This window comes from Pholis gunnellus (assembly GCF_910591455.1).
Source record: "Pholis gunnellus genome assembly, chromosome: 3".
NCBI lineage: Eukaryota > Metazoa > Chordata > Actinopteri > Perciformes > Pholidae > Pholis > Pholis gunnellus.
The window spans coordinates 13,674,999-13,695,107 of NC_136529.1; the positions used below are offsets into that span (position 1 = coordinate 13,674,999).

At 39.1% G+C, this 20,109-nt stretch overlaps 2 protein-coding genes across 6 annotated transcripts in view; one reads left to right on the forward strand and one right to left on the reverse strand.

Moving 5' to 3' along the window:
- The window catches only part of ca16b (carbonic anhydrase XVI b), a 91,784-nt gene extending 84,479 nt beyond the window's left edge, over positions 1–7,305 (forward strand). The window contains exons 19-30 of the mRNA XM_079157104.1: positions 372–506; positions 605–739; positions 1,147–1,319; positions 1,433–1,568; positions 2,038–2,184; positions 2,603–2,696; positions 3,221–3,297; positions 3,499–3,627; positions 3,853–3,999; positions 4,127–4,269; positions 5,427–5,562; positions 6,250–7,305. Coding sequence (XP_079013230.1) covers positions 372–506; positions 605–739; positions 1,147–1,319; positions 1,433–1,568; positions 2,038–2,184; positions 2,603–2,696; positions 3,221–3,297; positions 3,499–3,627; positions 3,853–3,999; positions 4,127–4,269; positions 5,427–5,562; positions 6,250–6,396 — 1,599 coding nt within the window. The 3' untranslated portion in view covers positions 6,397–7,305. The remainder of the gene's footprint in view (positions 1–371; positions 507–604; positions 740–1,146; positions 1,320–1,432; positions 1,569–2,037; positions 2,185–2,602; positions 2,697–3,220; positions 3,298–3,498; positions 3,628–3,852; positions 4,000–4,126; positions 4,270–5,426; positions 5,563–6,249) is intronic.
- A 6,028-nt stretch (positions 7,306–13,333) lies between these two features.
- Positions 13,334–20,109, reverse strand: part of cadpsb (Ca2+-dependent activator protein for secretion b) — a gene marked incomplete at both ends in the record, with an annotated part of 58,345 nt that continues 51,569 nt past the window's right edge. For all 5 annotated transcript variants that reach the window (XM_079183395.1, XM_079183394.1, XM_079183391.1 and 2 more), the window contains 7 exons: positions 13,334–13,510; positions 13,598–13,702; positions 18,241–18,348; positions 18,541–18,573; positions 19,016–19,099; positions 19,768–19,842; positions 19,947–20,094. In XM_079183395.1, the coding sequence (XP_079039521.1) occupies positions 13,334–13,510; positions 13,598–13,702; positions 18,241–18,348; positions 18,541–18,573; positions 19,016–19,099; positions 19,768–19,842; positions 19,947–20,094 (730 nt within the window). The remainder of the gene's footprint in view (positions 13,511–13,597; positions 13,703–18,240; positions 18,349–18,540; positions 18,574–19,015; positions 19,100–19,767; positions 19,843–19,946; positions 20,095–20,109) is intronic.

Below are 20,109 nucleotides of genomic sequence, written 5' to 3' on the forward strand. Positions count from 1 at the left end.
TGAGTGACTAGTTTTCCTCATGAAGCGCCTAGTTTGGTTTTATTTTTTGTGTTAAAATGATTGTGAAATTCATCTGCATGGTTCTGTCCTGTGTCATGTGCTAAACGGGGATAGATGCGGACTCCTTTTTTTTTAAATATTGATTTGGGTAACAAAATCATATCAGCGACAGACAGAGCAATACACATTGTGTATCTATTTAAAGAATATTGATTAACGTATGAACATTTACAATTTCTGTCCGCTGAAGGAGTAGATTTCATGACCTACCTGTGTCAGTAAACCAGTCCTATCGGCTATATCCGTGGGTAATTTGTAGAATATTGATTGCATCTTACCAGTAAACATATCCCACCACTCTCCTGTTTCAGGGCTACAACCGGCCCAGAGCTTATATAGCTGCTCAGGGTCCTCTCAAGTCTACATTCGAGGACTTTTGGAGGATGGTGTGGGAGCAGAACACAGGAATCATTGTCATGATCACAAACCTGGTGGAGAAAGGCAGAGTAGGTTCATTTTTCATGTTATTTGCAGAAGTAAAAATACAAAACAAATCCCTTGCTGTATTTGGTATCTCATTCATTGTGTCTGTTGTGTCCTTCAGAGGAAATGTGACCAGTATTGGCCAACAGAGAACAGCGAGCAGTATGGAAACATTGTGGTGATGCCGAAAAGCACCAAAGTGCACGCCTGCTACACACTGCGGCGTTTCCTTATAAGGAACACTAAAGTAAAAAAGGTAACTAAAAGTCAGACTCTGTTTTGTTTGAACTAGATTTCCCTTATTTTATCAGGTTGCATCAGCTATTCGTTACTAAGTGTGTGTGTAAACTGATTTACTGAATTGGGTTGCACCATTAAAATGTATGAATGTCCGAGCTAGTGAAGACCTCAGTAATTTGTAAATAGTTTGCTAGAAAACATCAGTGATACTATCCAATCAAAAGCAATCAACTAAGTAAACAGGAAGTCTCTGTTGTATCACAGGGTGCAGCGTTTGTGTGGTATGTAAACACAGCTATAACTAAGCTAAGTCAGGATATAAAACAGCTAATGTTGGGAACGTGATAATACCTTCCGTGTACAGTAAATGAATAGTCTGCATTGTACGCTCGCCGTGGTCACACGTCTGCTCTCATGTCCCAGGGTCAGAAGGGGAACCCAAAAGGGAAGCTAAATGAGCGCATCATTGTCCAGTATCACTACACGCAGTGGCCTGACATGGGAGTACCGGAGTACACCCTCCCCGTCCTCACCTTTATCAGCCGCTCATCAGCGGCTCGCGCTGCAGACATGGGCCCTGTCCTGGTGCACTGCAGGTACGGCGCTAAATGAATGTTACTTACGAGAGTCTCAAATGTGCTGACTTCGTTAACGGCTCCCTCTATTGGCATGCCATTATGCTCATATTGCTTTATGTTCTGCTCCTCAGTGCGGGGGTTGGGCGCACAGGAACATACATTGTCATTGACAGCATGCTGCAACAGATCAAGGACAAAAGCACAGTCAGCGTCCTGGATTTTCTCAAACATATCCGCACACAACGCAACTACCTAGTTCAGACTGAGGTAAGAATCGCTTAACATCATCCCTTATTTTGTGAAACTGGATTCCTTCTTTTACATTAGAAAGGTCATTTGTGATTAAAGAGAGTTATGAAAGCTATTCAGTTTGATACTGTAGGCTGAAGTTTAGCCTTCCGACTTCCAAACGGTTGTTGATTCTAATCCTTTAGTTTAGTTACTTCAAATTATGAATACAAAATATAATCAACTACTGAGTCATTGTCATAGATTAAACTACAGAACAGTATATAAAGTAATGAAAATGAAAAAATAAATGGAAACTGCTGGAAATAAATAAAAATGACCAACAATAAAATGCTGGATGATCAAATAATATAATAGCATGTTGAGTTTTAAAAATGTATTGTTTTTTTTCACAGGGTATATAGATTTAGTTTTTATTATTATTTTGTCACATACATGTATGTATTTCAAACACTTTTCCATCTCAATATCCTTGGTCTCCTCTCAGGAACAGTACGTTTTCATCCACGATGCTCTGATGGAGACCATCATGAGTAAAGAGACAGAGGTGCCTGCCTGGCAGCTGCATAGTTATGTCAACAGCATCCTCACGCCCAACTCGACAGGCCGCACACTGCTGGAGAAGCAGTTCAGGGTGAGTAAATCTCCCGGGAGTGTCACTGGTACGTTTAGACGAGCTGTCACCATCTGCAGTCGCACCACCGCCAGCTGAAATCAAGGCTGTCTCTGGATCAGAAGCTTTGTTAGCAACGTGCACGGTGGCTTTCCAGTTTGGGACGGGAATAGATTGAAAGCGTCTCTGATGTTGACTGTATTAGAGTCATGTCTGTCACCCTGCTGCCTAATGCAAAGCTCGATGATCGATCAGGAGAGGGAAACTAATTGCTCGCACATAATTTCACTTCCTGCCGATCCTCTCATATGCTCATTGTGAAAAAGACAAAATCCTGGCTGTTAAACAACATTGTATCTTATGATTTTTAATGCAGAGTGACTCTCGGGACTTAAATCCGATTTTGTGATCTTCTGGTCTTTGCTTTCTGTCTCACCAGCTGTTGACTCAGTGCAACGCACGCTTTGTGGAGTGCTTTAGTGCCCACAAAGACTGCAACAAGGAGAAGAACCGCAATTCCTCAGTGGTTCCCTGTGAGTATCTTATCTTTTAGCACGGCGCAGTGGCAGTGGAGCTGAGGATTTGGAGAACCGAGGTCATGTTGAACATGTAAAGCCGCTGGAGTTTGCATTCGTTGGTTGTAATGAGTTTACATAGAAAGCTATTGGGGCTGCTGTCCTGAAAATAGTCCTACAACACTAAATACAATTTGGACACCATTTAAAAGCATTTCTACAGATATTCTTTTCTGTGTTGGCTGCTTTTCTTTGGAAAATGAGACTCAGCGTTTCCTAATGTAGCATTTTTACATCTTCCTGTTTTTCAGTCTGTAAATTATTAAAGACAATTCTTGTTCCAAAATTAGAATCTGTTTCCATAATCCTATAAGTTTATCTTTCTCTGGGTTTTCTGTGCCCTGGCAGGGAAAAGGACTTACTTGTTGCTATAGCAACAGCGAGCACTAGTAATGAATGTCTGCATTATCAGCCAGTGCGATACAATAGAAGCCTGGGTTTGTGATTTAAAGTGTTTTTCTATCTCTCTGCCTTCTTTTCAGCCGAGCGAGCAAGGGTCGGACTCACCACTCTGCCTGGAATGAAAGGAACAGATTACATTAATGCGTCCTACGTAATGGTACAGTGTAATAGTCCAGCTTCATCATCCTTGCTCACTGTTTTTTTTTATTTTATTTTTTTTATTGAAGAACTTTATTCTCAGGCCTTACAAATATTGATGACAATTTCTGAGAAAACGATCTGTCAGCTTTTACAGCCATCCATCGGTATGAAGGCTCTGAGCCTAAGAAATGCTAACAGCTCACATCTGTCACCTCAGGGTTACTTCAGGAGTAATGAGTTCATCGTTACCCAGCATCCTTTGCCCCACACCACCACAGACTTCTGGAGGATGATTTGGGACCATAACGCGCAAATTATTGTCATGTTGGCTGACAACCAGGGCCTGGTAAGTTACCCTGAAACATAACAATGGACTTGTATTCTTTAATTTTTTGTTTTATTCGCCCATTAGCTCTAGAATGACTAATTTAGGGCAAAGCTGTAATGTAGTTTACAAACAGATGAAAAGCATGATGACAGCTAAACCTGTGACACAAAGAATTAGCTATAGAGTTGATGAATAAAGGTACCTGCAACAGACTTTGTTTGACTCGTCTTTCTTTCTTTGCAGGCTGAGGATGAATTTGTCTACTGGCCGAGTCGGGAGGAGGCCATGAACTGCATCGCCTTTACTGTCACACTCATCAGTAAGGACCGACTGTGCCTCTCCAATGAGGAGCAGATCATCATCCACGACTTTATCCTCGAGGCCACACAGGTACCTGGAGCTCTCCTTCGTCTCGTGGCCGTACTTAAGACAGATGCTGACACGAAGCATCGCAAGTCAGGTGTTCCTCGGCCATTCCTGGTGTTTTGATTGCAATGTCATGTCGTGTGTGTCACAGGACGACTACGTTCTGGAGGTGAGACATTTTCAGTGCCCTAAATGGCCCAACCCCGATGCTCCTCTAAGCAGCACCTTTGAGCTCATCAGTGTCATCAAGGAGGAGGCCATGACTCGAGATGGCCCCACCATCGTGCACGATGAGTACGTTTGTGTTTATCTCTATGTTGTCCTCTGTCACCACAGGGAAGGTCTACTTGTACCAGAGATCCAGTCATAGAACTAGTCCAGGACTCTGTGAATTAATATCCATTTGATTTTGACCACACATTGTTGGTCTTTACCAGCTGCGACAGCGACGCTGGTATTGTTTTCACCTTGTGAGTTTCAGGCGTTGTCTAGATTTTGTCAATACAATAGTGTCACAACCTTGCAAGATGCAGTCGCAAAACTTTGCCAGTGTGTATTTGCGATCAAAATGAAGGCCGAGTTAGAAGATGGGTGAAGTTCGAGTAAGGGTGCTGGAGGTAGGGGGGGTAGAATGTGGGGAAGGGGCCATTGGCCTCCCCACTTTACGGCCCTGGTCCAATTTGGTGTGTTCTCATGGCCAGATGGTCTGTAGTTCTTATTGTTTAAATGCTTGATCTGTATTTTAAGGGCTCAGAAGTGTTAACACAATCCCAAGACCCGTACCTTTTCATTTGTCCATGTTATACTGTAGTGTTTGTACTAGTAGGATGGAAAACAAGCCACTAAATGTGGAGTGCTCTCCATTGCATGAGGTTTGAGAGATCTACAGGCGTCTACCGAGATGAACAAAAGTACCAATCTGACGTCTCTTAGAAACCAGGCTGTTCCCAGCTGATGTCTTTCCTGCAGACCTCTGTGCCTTCAGCACATCAGCTGCTGTTAGTGAAAACATCAGCTAATGGAATAGTCTCCGACACTGAAGGCCCCGATAATCAATCACACTTCATCCCTCATTTACCTAGAGCTGCATCGGAAGTTGCCGCAGACTAAATAACAAGCCACTCTGTCTCCCCACCTACGTACACCAGATGCTAATGTGATGGGAAGCTAATTGCTACCAATCTGCGTGGAGGTATCTGCTTACCTCAGACATTTGATCCTTTTCATATACTGTGGTGTATCTTATCAACAATTACTTGTTTGTTACAGAGGATATTATTACATCAGTCTGCAGTTAGTTAATGATGGATGGGATCTAAACACTAAAACTACACACAAGAAAACAGAGTTAAACTAAGGATTTAGTAGGTGTGATGTAACATTGTTTAGGAACACCTGAACAGGAATACAGTTTAGTCCACAGAGCTGATTTTGAACATGTTTGAACACAGGTATGGAGCTGTGTCAGCAGGCATGCTCTGCGCTCTCACCACACTGTCCCAGCAGCTGGAGAACGAAGGGGTGGTCGACATCTATCAGGTGGCTAAGATGATCAATCTCATGAGGCCGGGAGTCTTCACTGATATTGTAAGTTCAAGTTCATCAGATGATAATATATCAATTTTGTGTTTAAAGCTTGCTCTGCTGCCCCCAAGTGGCCAACAAATGGAATTAATACCGCTTTAAGCAACATTTAAGGCTGCATTGGTCAATTTCTCGTCACCAGCAGGCAGAAAAACACAACACAGCACAGCAACCACCAGCACTAGCTTCTGTTTTTATTGCTGACATGTTAGCAAACAAGCCCACTTTTCATCCACACAGCAGTGTTAGCATTCATTTCAGGTCACCTTAAAAGTAAGTATTCAGCTCAGTTTTTCATTTCATCAAGATTTGACTAAACTCTCTGGGGCTTTAGCTGCGAAATGCTCCACTATGTTCACCGGGCACTTGGTAACTTTCTCTTTCTTCCATTCAGTGCCGGGTAGGTAGTAGTTTTTCCGACAGTTGTCTAACGGAGGTCAGTGAGTTTGGTTCACACCAAACCATAAAGTAATGTGGATGTAAAACCAAAACAATGAGTTAAAAGAGACCCAAAAGGTTCCAGAGAGGTGCAGAGTTGGGCTCATCACCACCAGTGGCGCCTTTCACATCAGTAATTTTATTCAATGTTTGCATCAAAAATGTTGATTAACGCAGATTTGAAAGAAGTGTCCGAGTTCTGTAACAGGATGTGATGTGTAATGTGTGTTTTTTTTGTGTTCTTGTGCACAGGAACAGTACCAGTACCTTTACAAAGCCATGCTCAGCCTGGTCAGTAACAGAGAGTTTTGCCTGAGCCCCCTGCACATGGACACTAATGGGGTGGTGGTGTTTGCAGACGAGTCGGACCCCGCGGAGAGCATGGAGTCGCTCGTCTGAGGAAGTTCTCACAGGCACTTAATTTGTAAAAACCCGAGAACTTTTCTGAGGCCTTTTTTGCCAGACTATTGATTAAATGAATAACCTTATTACTTTTTATACTGATAAAAGTTTTTGATATTTATGTTTTTGTCCTTTATTTCTCATTTTAAATGTTATCCTGCTGAGCGTTTGCACCTGTTTAAGTTGACGTGAGGAAAAAGCAGCTCTGTCCAGTTTGCACTATACTATCAGTGTTACTGCCTGTATCCAGTGAGTGAAGACGTTTCACAGTTCAATGTTGGCATCACGACACAAACAAGATCTTTGGACCGCATTGAGACAAACCTGAAGCATGAAGACCAGGATAAGTTAAAGCGATCCACTAACAGTCATTTCTCAAAACAGAAACATCACATTACAACGTAGCCCAGCACGCATTTTGTCACTTTGTCACCTCAATAAAACAAACTGTTTTGAGGCTCCGCTCCACTTGGTTGAAGCTCTTTATCACATGCTAAGAGACTTTTACCTGCTTAATATTCATATATTGTCCAAATATTCCACTGCTGTCTTGTACAATGTACTTATTTTGTTAAAGTGTGTTACAACATCTAATGTGAACATGAATTTCTTTTTACGGGGATTCATATTGTTACATTGTTGTGTAATATATATCTCCTGAATAGCCAACCAATGTTTTTTTTCTTTTAGTGCTCTTGCCTTTTTGTCCAATAGCAGGGCGTAGGTTCACGTTTTATGAGATTGTCATGATTTTTTCCAGCTTCTTAAACCTCAACTGTCAAAGCTCAACTGTTAACATGTGTAGTGGGTATCCGTATTGACACAGTACAATGTCTGCAGAAAGTATTCACCTGAAACAAACTTCCATGTTTTATAGTTTCACAACATTAAATCGCAGTGGATGAAGTTATGATTTATTTTGTGTTGCCAACCAATAGAACATCCAGAAATCTATTTCAATTCATTACAAATAGAAAAAAAACCCAAGTTGATTGATCTTCATTATTTGTTAAAAACACATTGGTAGTATTTACAGTGACTCTATGTGGACAGCTTTGTACATCTTGACATGTATGCGGTTTATCACATTTTCCTTTCAAACTCAGTTTAATACGGACTGTGAGTGAACAGCAACGTTTCATGTCCTGTCACTTGTTCTGGACCTAACTGAGGTCTTAGACTCAGACTAGATCTCTCCATGACATTATCAATGCTTTTTAAAGACATTCCTTTGTAGCTGTGGCTTCATATTTGGGGTCATTGGTTTGATGAAAAATGAAATCTCGCACTTCTCTCGCATAGAGAACCGGGGTTTCCTCCAAGATTTCTTAACATTTTACTGCCTGTTGCAGAGAAGCGTCCTCACCAGGCCTCATGATGAGGACGGTGTGTTTCTGCGGATGGGCCATGTTTGGCTTACACTCCGTTAGGTGGACCTCTCTACGGTCTCACTTGTTGCCCTGGCCCTTCCTCTCAACACACTGAGATTTTGAGGCAGATTTTAAGAATTGTGCCATTTTTATAATCTTATTAGGAATATCCAGTGCCTTGGAAACGTTCTTATGTCCTTTCCCAGTTTAGTACTCTTAAGTAAACTCAGATGTGTTTGTTATCATGTTGCGTTTTTTGCTGGTAAATTCACTTTATAGCTGCTGGATCCAGGTATAGTTTACCTAAGACAACTGTCACTTGACTTCACACAGGGGATCTCCATTCAACTTGTTTTTTTTTATAAGTCTTACTTAGTTTGCAGCTTTTTCTTTTGATCATTGTAGAAAAGAATCCCAATTACATCCACTGTGACTCAAAGTTAGAAATAAATAAAACGTAAAAAGATCAAAAGGAGGTGAATACTTTCTCATAGGCACTGTAGTTTTTTGTGGGTGGGGGGGGGGGGGGTGATGCTTTATTTGTAACCAAAGATGTGGTTCTAGTTTGCGACATGTAAGTGGTTTTGTCTTGAGATCTATTTAATCAACTAGAATTTAAAATCAAAATGTTTAACTCTTCCAGTGCAGATTACTGGTGTCAGAGGTGTGAACTGAACAAGAGTTAAGCAAGTTTCTGTTCCTGCCTCAGGAACTCACCTCACAGTAAATAACCAGAGTACATGATTTTAGATTCAGACTGTAAAATATATTTTATTTGGGCTGATATTCTGTCTCGGCACCATTTTGTGACTATTAATTACAAGCCCTTTTCAACCCTGAGCATCCCTTTCTCTTGATTGATTTGTGTATCCTTATACTCCTTTGTACTCTCTGGTTAAAAAAAAAAAATAATAATTCTGTGAACACCCACTTCTCTGACAAAGGGGAGTTTGCTAAATTCAGTGAAACCTCTCCAACATTTGGAGACAAAAGTCCAGATTGCTGATCACTTAGCTCTGCAACAAAAGAGTTTTTCTTTTGTATGGATTCCAACGTCCTTTCTGTTTGATATTTCTATGCTCGTGGAGTACTGTGGTTGCACATGATTGCTTCAAAAAACAATTATCTTCGACTGTAATGTAATCTTTGTGATCATAGAAGTTTATATTTTCATACAAAGATTTGGTTTGTATAGTGGCCCTGTAAAAAGATTGTACTTTTTGGGAAATTTACTATCCAAATCCTCACAGCAAAATCCCCACCGTCATACCTGCCCCTCTGAGGTCCATGCTGATATTTAAATCTGATATTTCCTGACATTTACTCAATGGTCCAGGGATCCAGTGTGTTAGCCTCAGTGCATATCTGCCAGGTTGGTAGTGAAGTCTATTTTGTAACTTAAATAAAAAATAAAATGGTTTTGTCCATCATATCACATGTTTATATGATACTATCATAGCCATATATTTCTATGATGCTGTCATATACCATATTATAGTGTAATAGTGTTATTTAATAGGTAAATTGTATTGCTATTCATGAAATAAAGTTTGGGTTTGGGTGCACAGCATCCGTGTATTACGTGGATCTACTGATGGAGGAGTTTTTACTTAAACTGATGAAAAGCAAAAATGCAACCTGTTCATCCTGTCGTCCCGTCGGTCACCAAACAACCGTCGTGGAAGAAGTATTGAAGTCTTGCATAGAAAATATTAGCTAAGGGGATAAAAGTACAGCATCAGCAACAAAATGCACTTAAATACTTTAAGTACTTTTGAAGAGTTTATACTGTTGGTTTGTATAATCCAGGGGCTGAATTTAGACTTCAAAGGTGGTGGAGTCGGGGGTGATGATGGTTGGAACAAAAATATTAAAATACCCAAGCAAGAGTGATGAAATTGACCCTATAGGTGAAAAAGGGCAGAATAAAACCAGACTTTTAAATACGTTTTCATTGGTAGAAATGCCACACGGACATCTTTTAAAAAATACATTGACTTTCACTTGAGGTAACATGTTGGCAAAGTTAAGGGAAGCAAATTGATTAAGAAACTTTATACAAAAACAATAAAGGTGGTGCTGCAAAGCAACAACTAAAGAGTGAAAGGCCTTTGTATGTTAATGTATAAATAAGTGTGCAAAAATAAGTAGTTTATAAGTAGTATATATTGGCTGGCAATGTATCATAAATATGTTTTAACTCAACATTTCAAATATGTATCCTCTTTCAATATTAAAAACTAAACACTCCAATCTCCACTATAAACGATACTATTGCCACTTTGAAATATTTTATACAGATTCATACATATTGGACTAAGACATTTCATATGGCAGTTTTATGATGTAATGTACTTTTTTTTGACATTTCTTTCATTACATAAAATACAATGACATTTTATTACGCACTATAGTAATTATTCATGGAGCAGGCTTATGAGGGTGTTCCAGACGCCCCTCTCCCCAGCAACGGAAAAAATATAAATAAAAGACCATTGTTATGACATACTCATGGCATACTTAACGATGACATTTCTTATGGCATTTTTATGACATATTATACTATGAAATATTTTGAGAATTTTACAGTATATTACATTACATTTTCTATGACATACTATACTATAACGTTTTTTTAGGAATACTATACTATGGCTTATTTATGACTTTTTTCAACCCAGTATAATATGACATGATATATTGTGGCTTTTTGTTACTTTTTTTAGGAATACTGGGTGTACTAGGGTACCGTTTCTTAGGATCAACTCCAGTCCCCCCACTACCCTCACTAGGATAAGCAGTTACGGATAAAGTATGGATTACTTTTTTAGACGTACTATATTAGGATTACTTTTCTACATACTACACGATGACTTTTTTCAACATGATATACAAGGGCTTTTCAATGTCTTTTTTGATATACTATACTATTGCCTTTATTTCATTTTTTTAAACATTATACGATGACTTTTTCTGGCATACTACACTTTTTCAAAATGCTATACCGTCATGTTTTTATGACTTTTTTTCGAAATAATATACTATGACTTTTTATTTGTTTTTTCCACATACTATACTTTTATTCATTTATCATTTTCTACGATTATATATACATAATATATCATGACATGCAATAGTGTGAGATCTTTAATGATTTAATGGTTTATACATGTTTATTTATTATGACATAATATCATTTTGTATGACTGTTTTATGGGAAAACTATACCCTGAGATTTATTCAGAATTTATTTTATTACATTTTTACGACATACTATATTATGAAATTTTTTATGACATAATATATTCTTTTACGTCAGACTATACTATGACATTATTTATGACATTTCACGACATACAATTCTGTGACTTTTTTTGACATAATGCATTTTTTTATGCCATTGTGTGTACACTGACATTTTCATGACACCGTTTTAATGACATGTTATACCATGACATTTAATTAGCCATTGTGGAAAGTATTTAAATCACTGAGTAAACAGCCAATTCTGCTAACATGAGCAGTGTTACAAATGTAATAATGACAGAAATCATGTTCTGTAAGACGAAACTCTGCCAAAACTGATGCTGAACAGATACACACACGGATATAATTACTTTAACAAACCAAATTTAAGCAACAGAAAATATATCAACAGAAATATGTATAATGTCTGAACAATAACTTACATTATCACACAGCAAGGGAAACCAGCGACAGACACTATCAACACACATTTGCTTCTAGCTTTGTTATTAAAAACATTATTCTAAAACTTTGCAACATGACACTAATTGTGAGTATCGTGTTTATTATCGCTAATTACGCTTTTCTTTCTCAAAACAATCTTAAATTCCTGCCAAGAATCATTCGGGTGAATTTGACCTTTGGGTAATTGTATATTTTCGCTCCAAACAGCCAAGTTGGCTGTAAGTCTAGCGATGGACGCAGCGACCGTGTGTTTGTTTGTGCGGCCGCTCAGCCTCTGACTGACCTCATAATTCACAAGAAACTCCAGTTCTTTCCGTTGTTTTCCTCCATCTACTCCTTTTAAACTTGTCCTCCATACGTCTTTAACTAACAAGCAGTTTCATAAAGGACAGGGGCAGCTGTTCCTGCTCAGTTACAGAGACAATAAATGATTTCCCAAAAATAAAACTGAATAACAATCTTGAATAACAATTGAAGAATACTATTCTCTATGGCTAACCAAGCAGCCGATTATTCAGTTTGTCACAGTGAATCTAAAAATATCATGTCTGTGTGTTCAAACTTGACAAAATTGGCTGAAAGAGGAAGTAGCCTGAGAACCTAAAATACAGAGAGTACATGTTCTTAGCTAGTTTCCACCACTGCCAAAGCAACACTTAAGAGTACTGTTCAGTGTGTCTATAATTGTGTCTCAGGTGGACATGCAGCTGGTAAACATGACAGCAGATGCACATGTACAGTAATTTTTATTTAGAGGCAACAGCTCTTGCATATTACAACTGTTGGCTTTCATAAGGCAAAAGCAAGAATGAATCCACCAGCTAATTCACACAGAAAACAGAAAGCGTTTAGGGAGGGTGGGAACCCACAGGCATGCAGCGATGGCTCAGAATGCAATGTACAGCATTTTATATTTATATATATATTTATATAATATATACAAAACAACAGTGAGACCCAAACAAATGCCAGACATCTCATTCTACACAATTACAGAACAAAGACAGACCAACCTTTTTTTTTTTTTTTAATAAAAAAAAAAAATATTTTTGCTCTTTTCTCTGTAAAAGTGCAACTCAATTAAAATAGAACCTGTTTCAAGGCCTTTTAATGTTGAAATAAAAATAGAATCTCCCAAGTTATCAAAATGGACCTATGAGAATATTGCATCTCTAGAATACCAACTCGTTGAAGTTCATGAGTCCTGTTGAACCATGTCTAATTAGTAATTGAGATAAGATCACATAGCATTGACACATGATAAAAATGCAGGTCTGGACTTACTGTTGATGTTAATAACAGTGAGTAGACAACAATGTATCTGTAACAGCCGTGAACAAATACAGAGGCTTATTTTCAATTTGAAGCAGTTGGCATTCACTTAAAAACAGACAAGACAAAGAAAGGGGTCCACACACACTCATCATCACGACAATGTACCATTAATGAATGTAGAATACGACAAAGAAGCGCCATATAGGTTTGCATTGGACAGGGACACACCTATTAATCTCACTCAACATTGTCAAACAAATGGTTCTCCATATTGCTTAGTAACACATAGAAATGAATTTAGAAATGAATGAATCAAAGATAGGTGCTATCTTTATCATGACAGCTAAACTGCCAATCATGGATATTTTTTAAACATTTTTATTTAGATTTTCCTCAGTATAAGTACTATTTTTATAGTTAATAGTTCCTTCATAGGCATTTCGAGCTGACAAAGAGGTCCTAGAATGGCTATCTGAGTTGGTACATGCATCGGTAACCAGGCTAAAGTCAAAAGTGTGAAAGGGGGGTCGGGGTGAAGGGGTTCAGGGGGCGAGGGTTGGAGTGTCAGTGTACGGGCTCTAGTCGTCCTCTTCATCCTCCTCATCGCTGTCCTTCATGGAGATGCCCTGCATGCCTCCTTCCCTCACTGAAGCAGTGGCCTCCTCGATGATCAGCCTGTTGCGCACCGTGTCGTACATCTTACTGTTCAGGGTGGAGTCGAGGACACCCTGCAGGCGAAAGTCCCGGTACTTTTTCTAAAGCAGGACAGAGATACATTAGCACAGCGTGGACATGAGGAATTGTGGGTGATTCACCAACCTGACGGCTGTTTTCAGCCTTACCTTTGTAATCCTGATGAGGATTTTTAGCTGGTAGACGTGGAGCTGCTGTTCCATGCGTTCAGTGAGCCAGGTCCCCAGCAGGTTCATGGTGGCAGTGTACCATTGCTGAAACACATAAACACAGCACTCTCCAGCAAAACACACACTCACACACATACTCAAGGAATCATGACATAAAACTAGCCTAATCGACAGGCGTAAAGGACTACAGCTAAACACATACAGTATATGAGAATACCCTCTGTGTATTCAAGCATCACTTCAAATAAAACCTGCTAGCAGTTTTAACACACGTGAGGCTACATTTCATTTAGCCCATGTGAACAATATATACACCAGTGAGTAAGGTTTTAAGTCTCTATCTGACTTCACAAGACAGACATTCCTGCATTTCATGAGTCAGAATCTGCAAGTAATGCAAGTTAACAGGCTGCATTAATGTAGGAACGAAGTCGTGTTCAAAATAAACAAATCGGTAAGAATTACAAACTACAGTTAAGTGTGCTTGTTCCAACTGTTTCTTTTTATCGTGCAACTACATTTTAAGAAACAATAACTATGATTTATAGTATAATTTCCCTCTGCCTTAATCTAGTGCTTTTAAAGCCCCTGAAAACTTGGTAGCAAAAAATATATATATTTAAATATAAATGACTAAATAAGCTCAGATCAAAAGTTTGGAAAATAAACATCCTTATGTATTTTTATGAAGACACTTAATAAGTTGCCTCATTAGGACTGTGTTGGTGTTCTCACAGATAGAAATATCTTCTCAAGAAAGTTTGGCGGAAAATTGTGTGTTAAAGAAAAGTTTGTTATTTTAGGAAATGCGCTAATTCACTTTCTTTGCCGAGGCTTTAAATGAAGAGATGAAAACCACTCATGCCTGTAAGTTTAGTACAAAGCTACGGCCAGCAGCTAGTTTCCTTAGCTTAACAAAAACACTGGAAAAAGGAGGAAACGACTAACCTGCCAAACACAACACCTGTTTGTATAATTTGTACAAACTCAAAGGAAGAAACGCCATGAAGTTATTGCTCCGCCCCCGACCTCTATAATGTTGAATTATCTTTTTTACTCTTCAGCTTTTGTACAAATTAAAGAAACAAGTTATAACGTTTTATTAGTGAACTTTAGAGGTGCAGATTTTGTTACCATTGGACAGAGTCAGCTGTTTCACCCAGTCATCCAGTCTGTAGAGCTGAGCTAGCTGTCACCTGCTCAAAGCCTCATATTGAGCAGACAGACAGGACAGCGGTATAGATCAATAAGCGTATTTCCCAAAAGGTCAAACTATTTCTTTCTCGCTCATAGTCAGTAAGAAGCTGACTGAGAAAACATGTTTTCAGGGCCTTTACATATATTGAACACAGGCCTATCTATACTATACACTGAGATATTTTATTAAACATGAAAATTGGCCCCATTACAATTTGACCATAAAGAAAAATTGTATCTAATTATATGACATCTACTAAAGTGAAGTTTCTTGAACTTGGCCCTTACTGTTTAAGTAATGTTGTCAACACACACACACACGCACACACAGGCACACCATGAGTGTGACATCCACACACAAACTCTATATATAGAACTCTGAAGAGCTGAGAAGATACATTTTACTCAGAGCACTGGCACTATTGCTACTTGAAGGAAATGATAAAACCGAGGGAAGTCATGAAGCATTGACAGACTCAAACTGTAATTACCCTTATGTTGTCAATATTTTGTAAACACTGCATGGCCCATCAATTATTAAAGGAGATTACTTTGCTTTTATTTATAATGTATTCAAGTGGAGACGCCGAGCTGCATTTAAATACCCTACACTGAAGATAGAAAACTACTACTGTATGGGGAATTGAAATTATAGTTTTGACACGAGTTCATTAGCAAAAGAAAAATAGAATGAGAGTGAGTAAATGGTTAGCAGGCAGGGAGCAGCGGTGCTATTTTCTTGTACCTTTTCTCTACATTACTTAGGGTGGCAGTTTCCCAGACTGTCTAAAGTTTGAAGTTACAAGAGAACAGCACCCATGTTTAATAGAAACAGTTGTCACACCTCCAATTTCAAGATAAAGAAGTCAACTTTAAACATGTGAGTAGGCAGGAACGCAGAAAAAGGTTTCTTCGGCCCGAATTAGGAGTGGGAGGTTTTCATTTGTTTTGGCTGTTGAGGTTTAGTTTTGAGTCGAGGTTTCTTTAGATGAAGTTTAGGTGAATGGTTGAAAGGTTTGAACTTGAGGCCAGATATGCAGATGCCTGTCCACTTCACAGTCGAGTTGAGCGTGCAGTGCATGCAGACCTCGCAGGTGGGTGGGTGGCAGAGTACGTGCTAAGGAAGACTGCTCTATGTGCAAATGAGGCAGAACTCTGAGAAGGAGGGTCATGCTAGAAGATGTACACAGGAAGATTATTTGACTCTAAAATCATGCCAACCAACATAATGTGATAAAACAACGCAACGCAACACTAGAGATAAGTGCCACTTTTTAAATAGAGGAGGCAGCAGGAATGGTGTTAATCAGAAAAGAGCAGATAAAAAGGATTGAAATGAATCAGTGAAAGAAAGAGAGATAAAGTAGAGCCTATGCAACATCAAGGAACTGATTTTCACATGCATGCAAATGGATGGATGGAAATGCTTTCAAATGAAAGAGAAAAACATAGACATCCTTGAACTGAAGTATAGTTTAAAATGCTAAAACTGAAACATTCACAGCTTAAGAAATCTCTTAGAAGAATTTAACATGACAGCAGTGAGTAGGATTTCGGTGCACTTTGGGGCCACACAGAGGACACGAGGGGTAAAACTCCACACAAGAAAAACTGACACACAGACGGAGACAGGGGAGCTAGTGTGGACCTCAAAGACGAAAGCAGACCCACTTCACAACAGCGTCACTCCTCACTCCAAAAACAAACAGAAAAAAAAGTATATTTATCTGGCACAAGACTCCTGCTTCTACTGCCAAACACAAAAATACGTAACCAAAGGGAGACTTCTGAGTATCTCTCAGACATAAAAACTTCACGCCACTGCCTCACAGAACTGAGAATCTGTCAAACACATGAAGCCGTCACACACCTGTAGAGACACAGGTCTGTACAAATAGTTTCTGAATGACATGAAACACACACATCACAGCATTATGTGTCGTTTGAATCACACATGGAGGAGACATTACTGTCAATGTATCCTGTTAGGATTATGTTTTTAAAAGACAGTGCTCTCTTCACCCTCTATACACACTGGTTCCCAGCCTTTTGCGGCCATCTCATGCTCACTCACGAACCCTCATATCACAGGATGTGTATTCCTATTAGCTGTGAGCTGTTGCACCAGGAAGAGCAGTACATTCTCCCAGAGCTTGAACGTGGTAATATTGATCTATCTGAAGATAGACCCTTTAGAAAAATGGCACCTTCCCTGTGAGTCGCTCCTCATTAACTACAGACAGTAACGATGGGAGAACTGGAGGAAATGTTATTGTCGTGGAGGAGGAGGATTTTTGTTTATGTTGTTATTAATTGTGACCTTTTGCTATTTATGTGTCAGACAGCCATCCTTGCTCATCCTCAATGAGCGATAAATCATTGTTGTGTTAATAATGAGGACAAATACGTGTTGTATCATATAATATGTTACTTCAAACATGATACATAGATTACTTCTTCCTCTTAAATTAAACCGTATAGGTCTCTTAATTTCTGTCACTACTCTATAGGTAAAACATCACGTTCTGCTGCTATATTTTTCATTACGGTTATGCTCATGCAAGTTCAGATGCTGCACACATACAAAGAAACTAGTTAGAGCAGATAGTGTTGACTTTTTGCTCAAACTGGTGCAACAGGCCGCTGAGAGTGTTTCACAAGAGAAAAGCTCAAATTTCAGAAAAGTCCGAAAAAAATGTACATCTATTTTCTGCAGCAGAAATGTTTTTCTTCCACGTTTTCCTATCCTGTAAATCATCTCATGACCCTTCAGATTTATCTCACGACCACATAGTGGGGGCATTGACCCCCAGGCTGGGAACCACTGCTCTAACAGACCAAGGGTATACGACATGTCAGCCTCAAAGTTTGACTTCATGATGTCACCCCGGCCCATCCAGGAGTGCATCCTTCACCCAGCATGTTCAGTTCACAGAGAACTTTGCTCCACTGTGGACTGAGGCCAAGAGGGCGGAGTGTCATTTACTAAGGGGGCTGACATGCTTTACGTGGAAAGTATCTGAAAGCAATAGTGAGCTAAAAAAATACAAGTTGGTGTGTTGGTATGTGATCACTATCGGATAGTTCTGTCCTTTCCAGAGAGCACTGCTTTAGATAATCCTTTTTTGAGGATGCTTTTATGGACTCTTTGTAAATAAAAGTTTGTTTTTTTCATACACAAAAGCCCAAAAGCACTGTGGCAATGCACATCAGAATGCAGAGGGCAGCAACTAAGGTTAAGAGGGACAGAAAGTAAGAAAGAAAGAGAAAAGTCAAGAGGGGTAGAAGATCAGAAAAGCCTCTTTTACCAGGCTAAAATACATTTCCTGCTCTCAAAATGGGACTTATCCCTCTCTGCCCTGTTGTTTTGCCACATTTTGGAAGGCCCCTCCCTTGTTGTGAGGAGGAGACGGCATCTTACTTACATCAAATAACCTTTCTATATACACCTCCTCATTGACCTTATCACGAAGCATATCCTGAGAGTGGCGCACAAAGGTCACATAGCCATCGGCCACGTCCATCCCAGGTTTCTGTAAAACAGAAACAGAACAGGGTCGGGCCTCAGGAGAGGAATACACAAACACTGGCAAATGACTGTGATTAAAAAAGGCAGAAAAGAAACACTGTTGTTGATTAAAACAAAAGGTAGCTCATTCAACTGTATCGAGTAAACACACTGTAGCTCATGAGCACACAGGGAGGTAGGGTGTAATTGCACTTACAGGTACATCCACATATTTAGAGGCAGCTTTCACCTGAAATCAGAACACAATTGTCAAACACAGGCTGAGAGTTTGTAAAAGAACATTTTAATTCCTATTAATATAATTCTTTTTTTTTTACAATTTTCAATACTGGTATAATATAATACGCGAGTTTTAGCAGTACTTTAACAATAGCTTACTTTGAAAGATATAAACATCTTTTACTACAAATCCCACTTTGAAAGTAAAATACGGTCCAAACTTAAAACAAAATAAAAGACAGGAACTGTCTGATCAAAGAAAAAGTGCAGAACAGTACAACATCTGAGGAAGCATTTAATGCCAGCTTTAGGAACTACAATACTCGCTGGACACATTTTGGTCAATATCCAAAGAGTATTGATGTTTGATAACCAGCCCTAAATATAACTGAATCAGCCCATTAAGGTCAATGGGGCAACAAGGGAGTGAATAAAGAGAAGCTTCATCTCACCGTGAAGGAAAGGAATGAAGAGAAGAGGGTGCCTTCATCATATCTGGAAATCTTTGCCAACACGCCCTCCAGAATGGCAACAAACTGAGGAATATGAGAAATAAGTTGCATTCAAAAATTTAACACGGCATACATCCATGCTAATAGCACTGCTATAATAGTTTGGTTGTTATTTATGCTCACAATGACAGTGTCAACATGCTGATGTTCACCTCTTTAGTTTAGCATTTGATAATTAGCAATAAACACAAAGACCAGCTGAGGCTGATGGGAATATCAGGAGTTTAGTGGGTATTTAGTCATAAATCAAAGTATTGGGAAAATTGGAAGTTTGACCTCATGATGGAGCTAGATGAAAGGTGGGGATCACCAAAGTCAAAGTGATAATGTGTGTAGCAAATTTCATAGAACTTTAAATGAAAAGTAAAAGGATTCATCATCTGGAAACCTTGAATGTCTTCCCACAATTTAGTGACAAGTTTAGTAGATATTGAGATATTTGACAGAATAAGTATAAACTTAGATCTGATGTTGGCACAAGATAACAAAATCACTGGGTCACCAACATCATTCGGATTCCTCTGGGGAACATGACAAAATGTCATTGCAATCCATCAAATAGTTGAGATCCCTCAGTCTGAACCAAAATATCAGACCGACCCTCAGACAGACATCTCTGAAAATCCTAACTTTTACTAACAAATAATACAATAAATACAAGATGTATTTTCAAAGTTGATAAACAGTCGCACCTTTGCTACCAGATACTGGATCATGTCTTTCACACTTTCTTCAATCAGCTCGTCTATTTGGGTGTGGTACTGTTTCTGCGAAGACAATTTTAACAAAATCATCAGTGTGACAGAGACTAATTATACAAACTACTTGTTATTTATTAACATGCAGTCTGTGTCGTATGTGAAGTTTTTACCTCTTGGCCCATCTCCATTGCGCACAATTTAGCTGACTGGTCCTTGGCGTCCACCATCACGTTGAACATGGTGCATAATGTTGGAGAAATGCGGAAATCTGTGGACTTGCTGCTTTTTGTCAGCTTGGACTCAAATGCCATCTTAGTGCTGCAATGCAAGTAA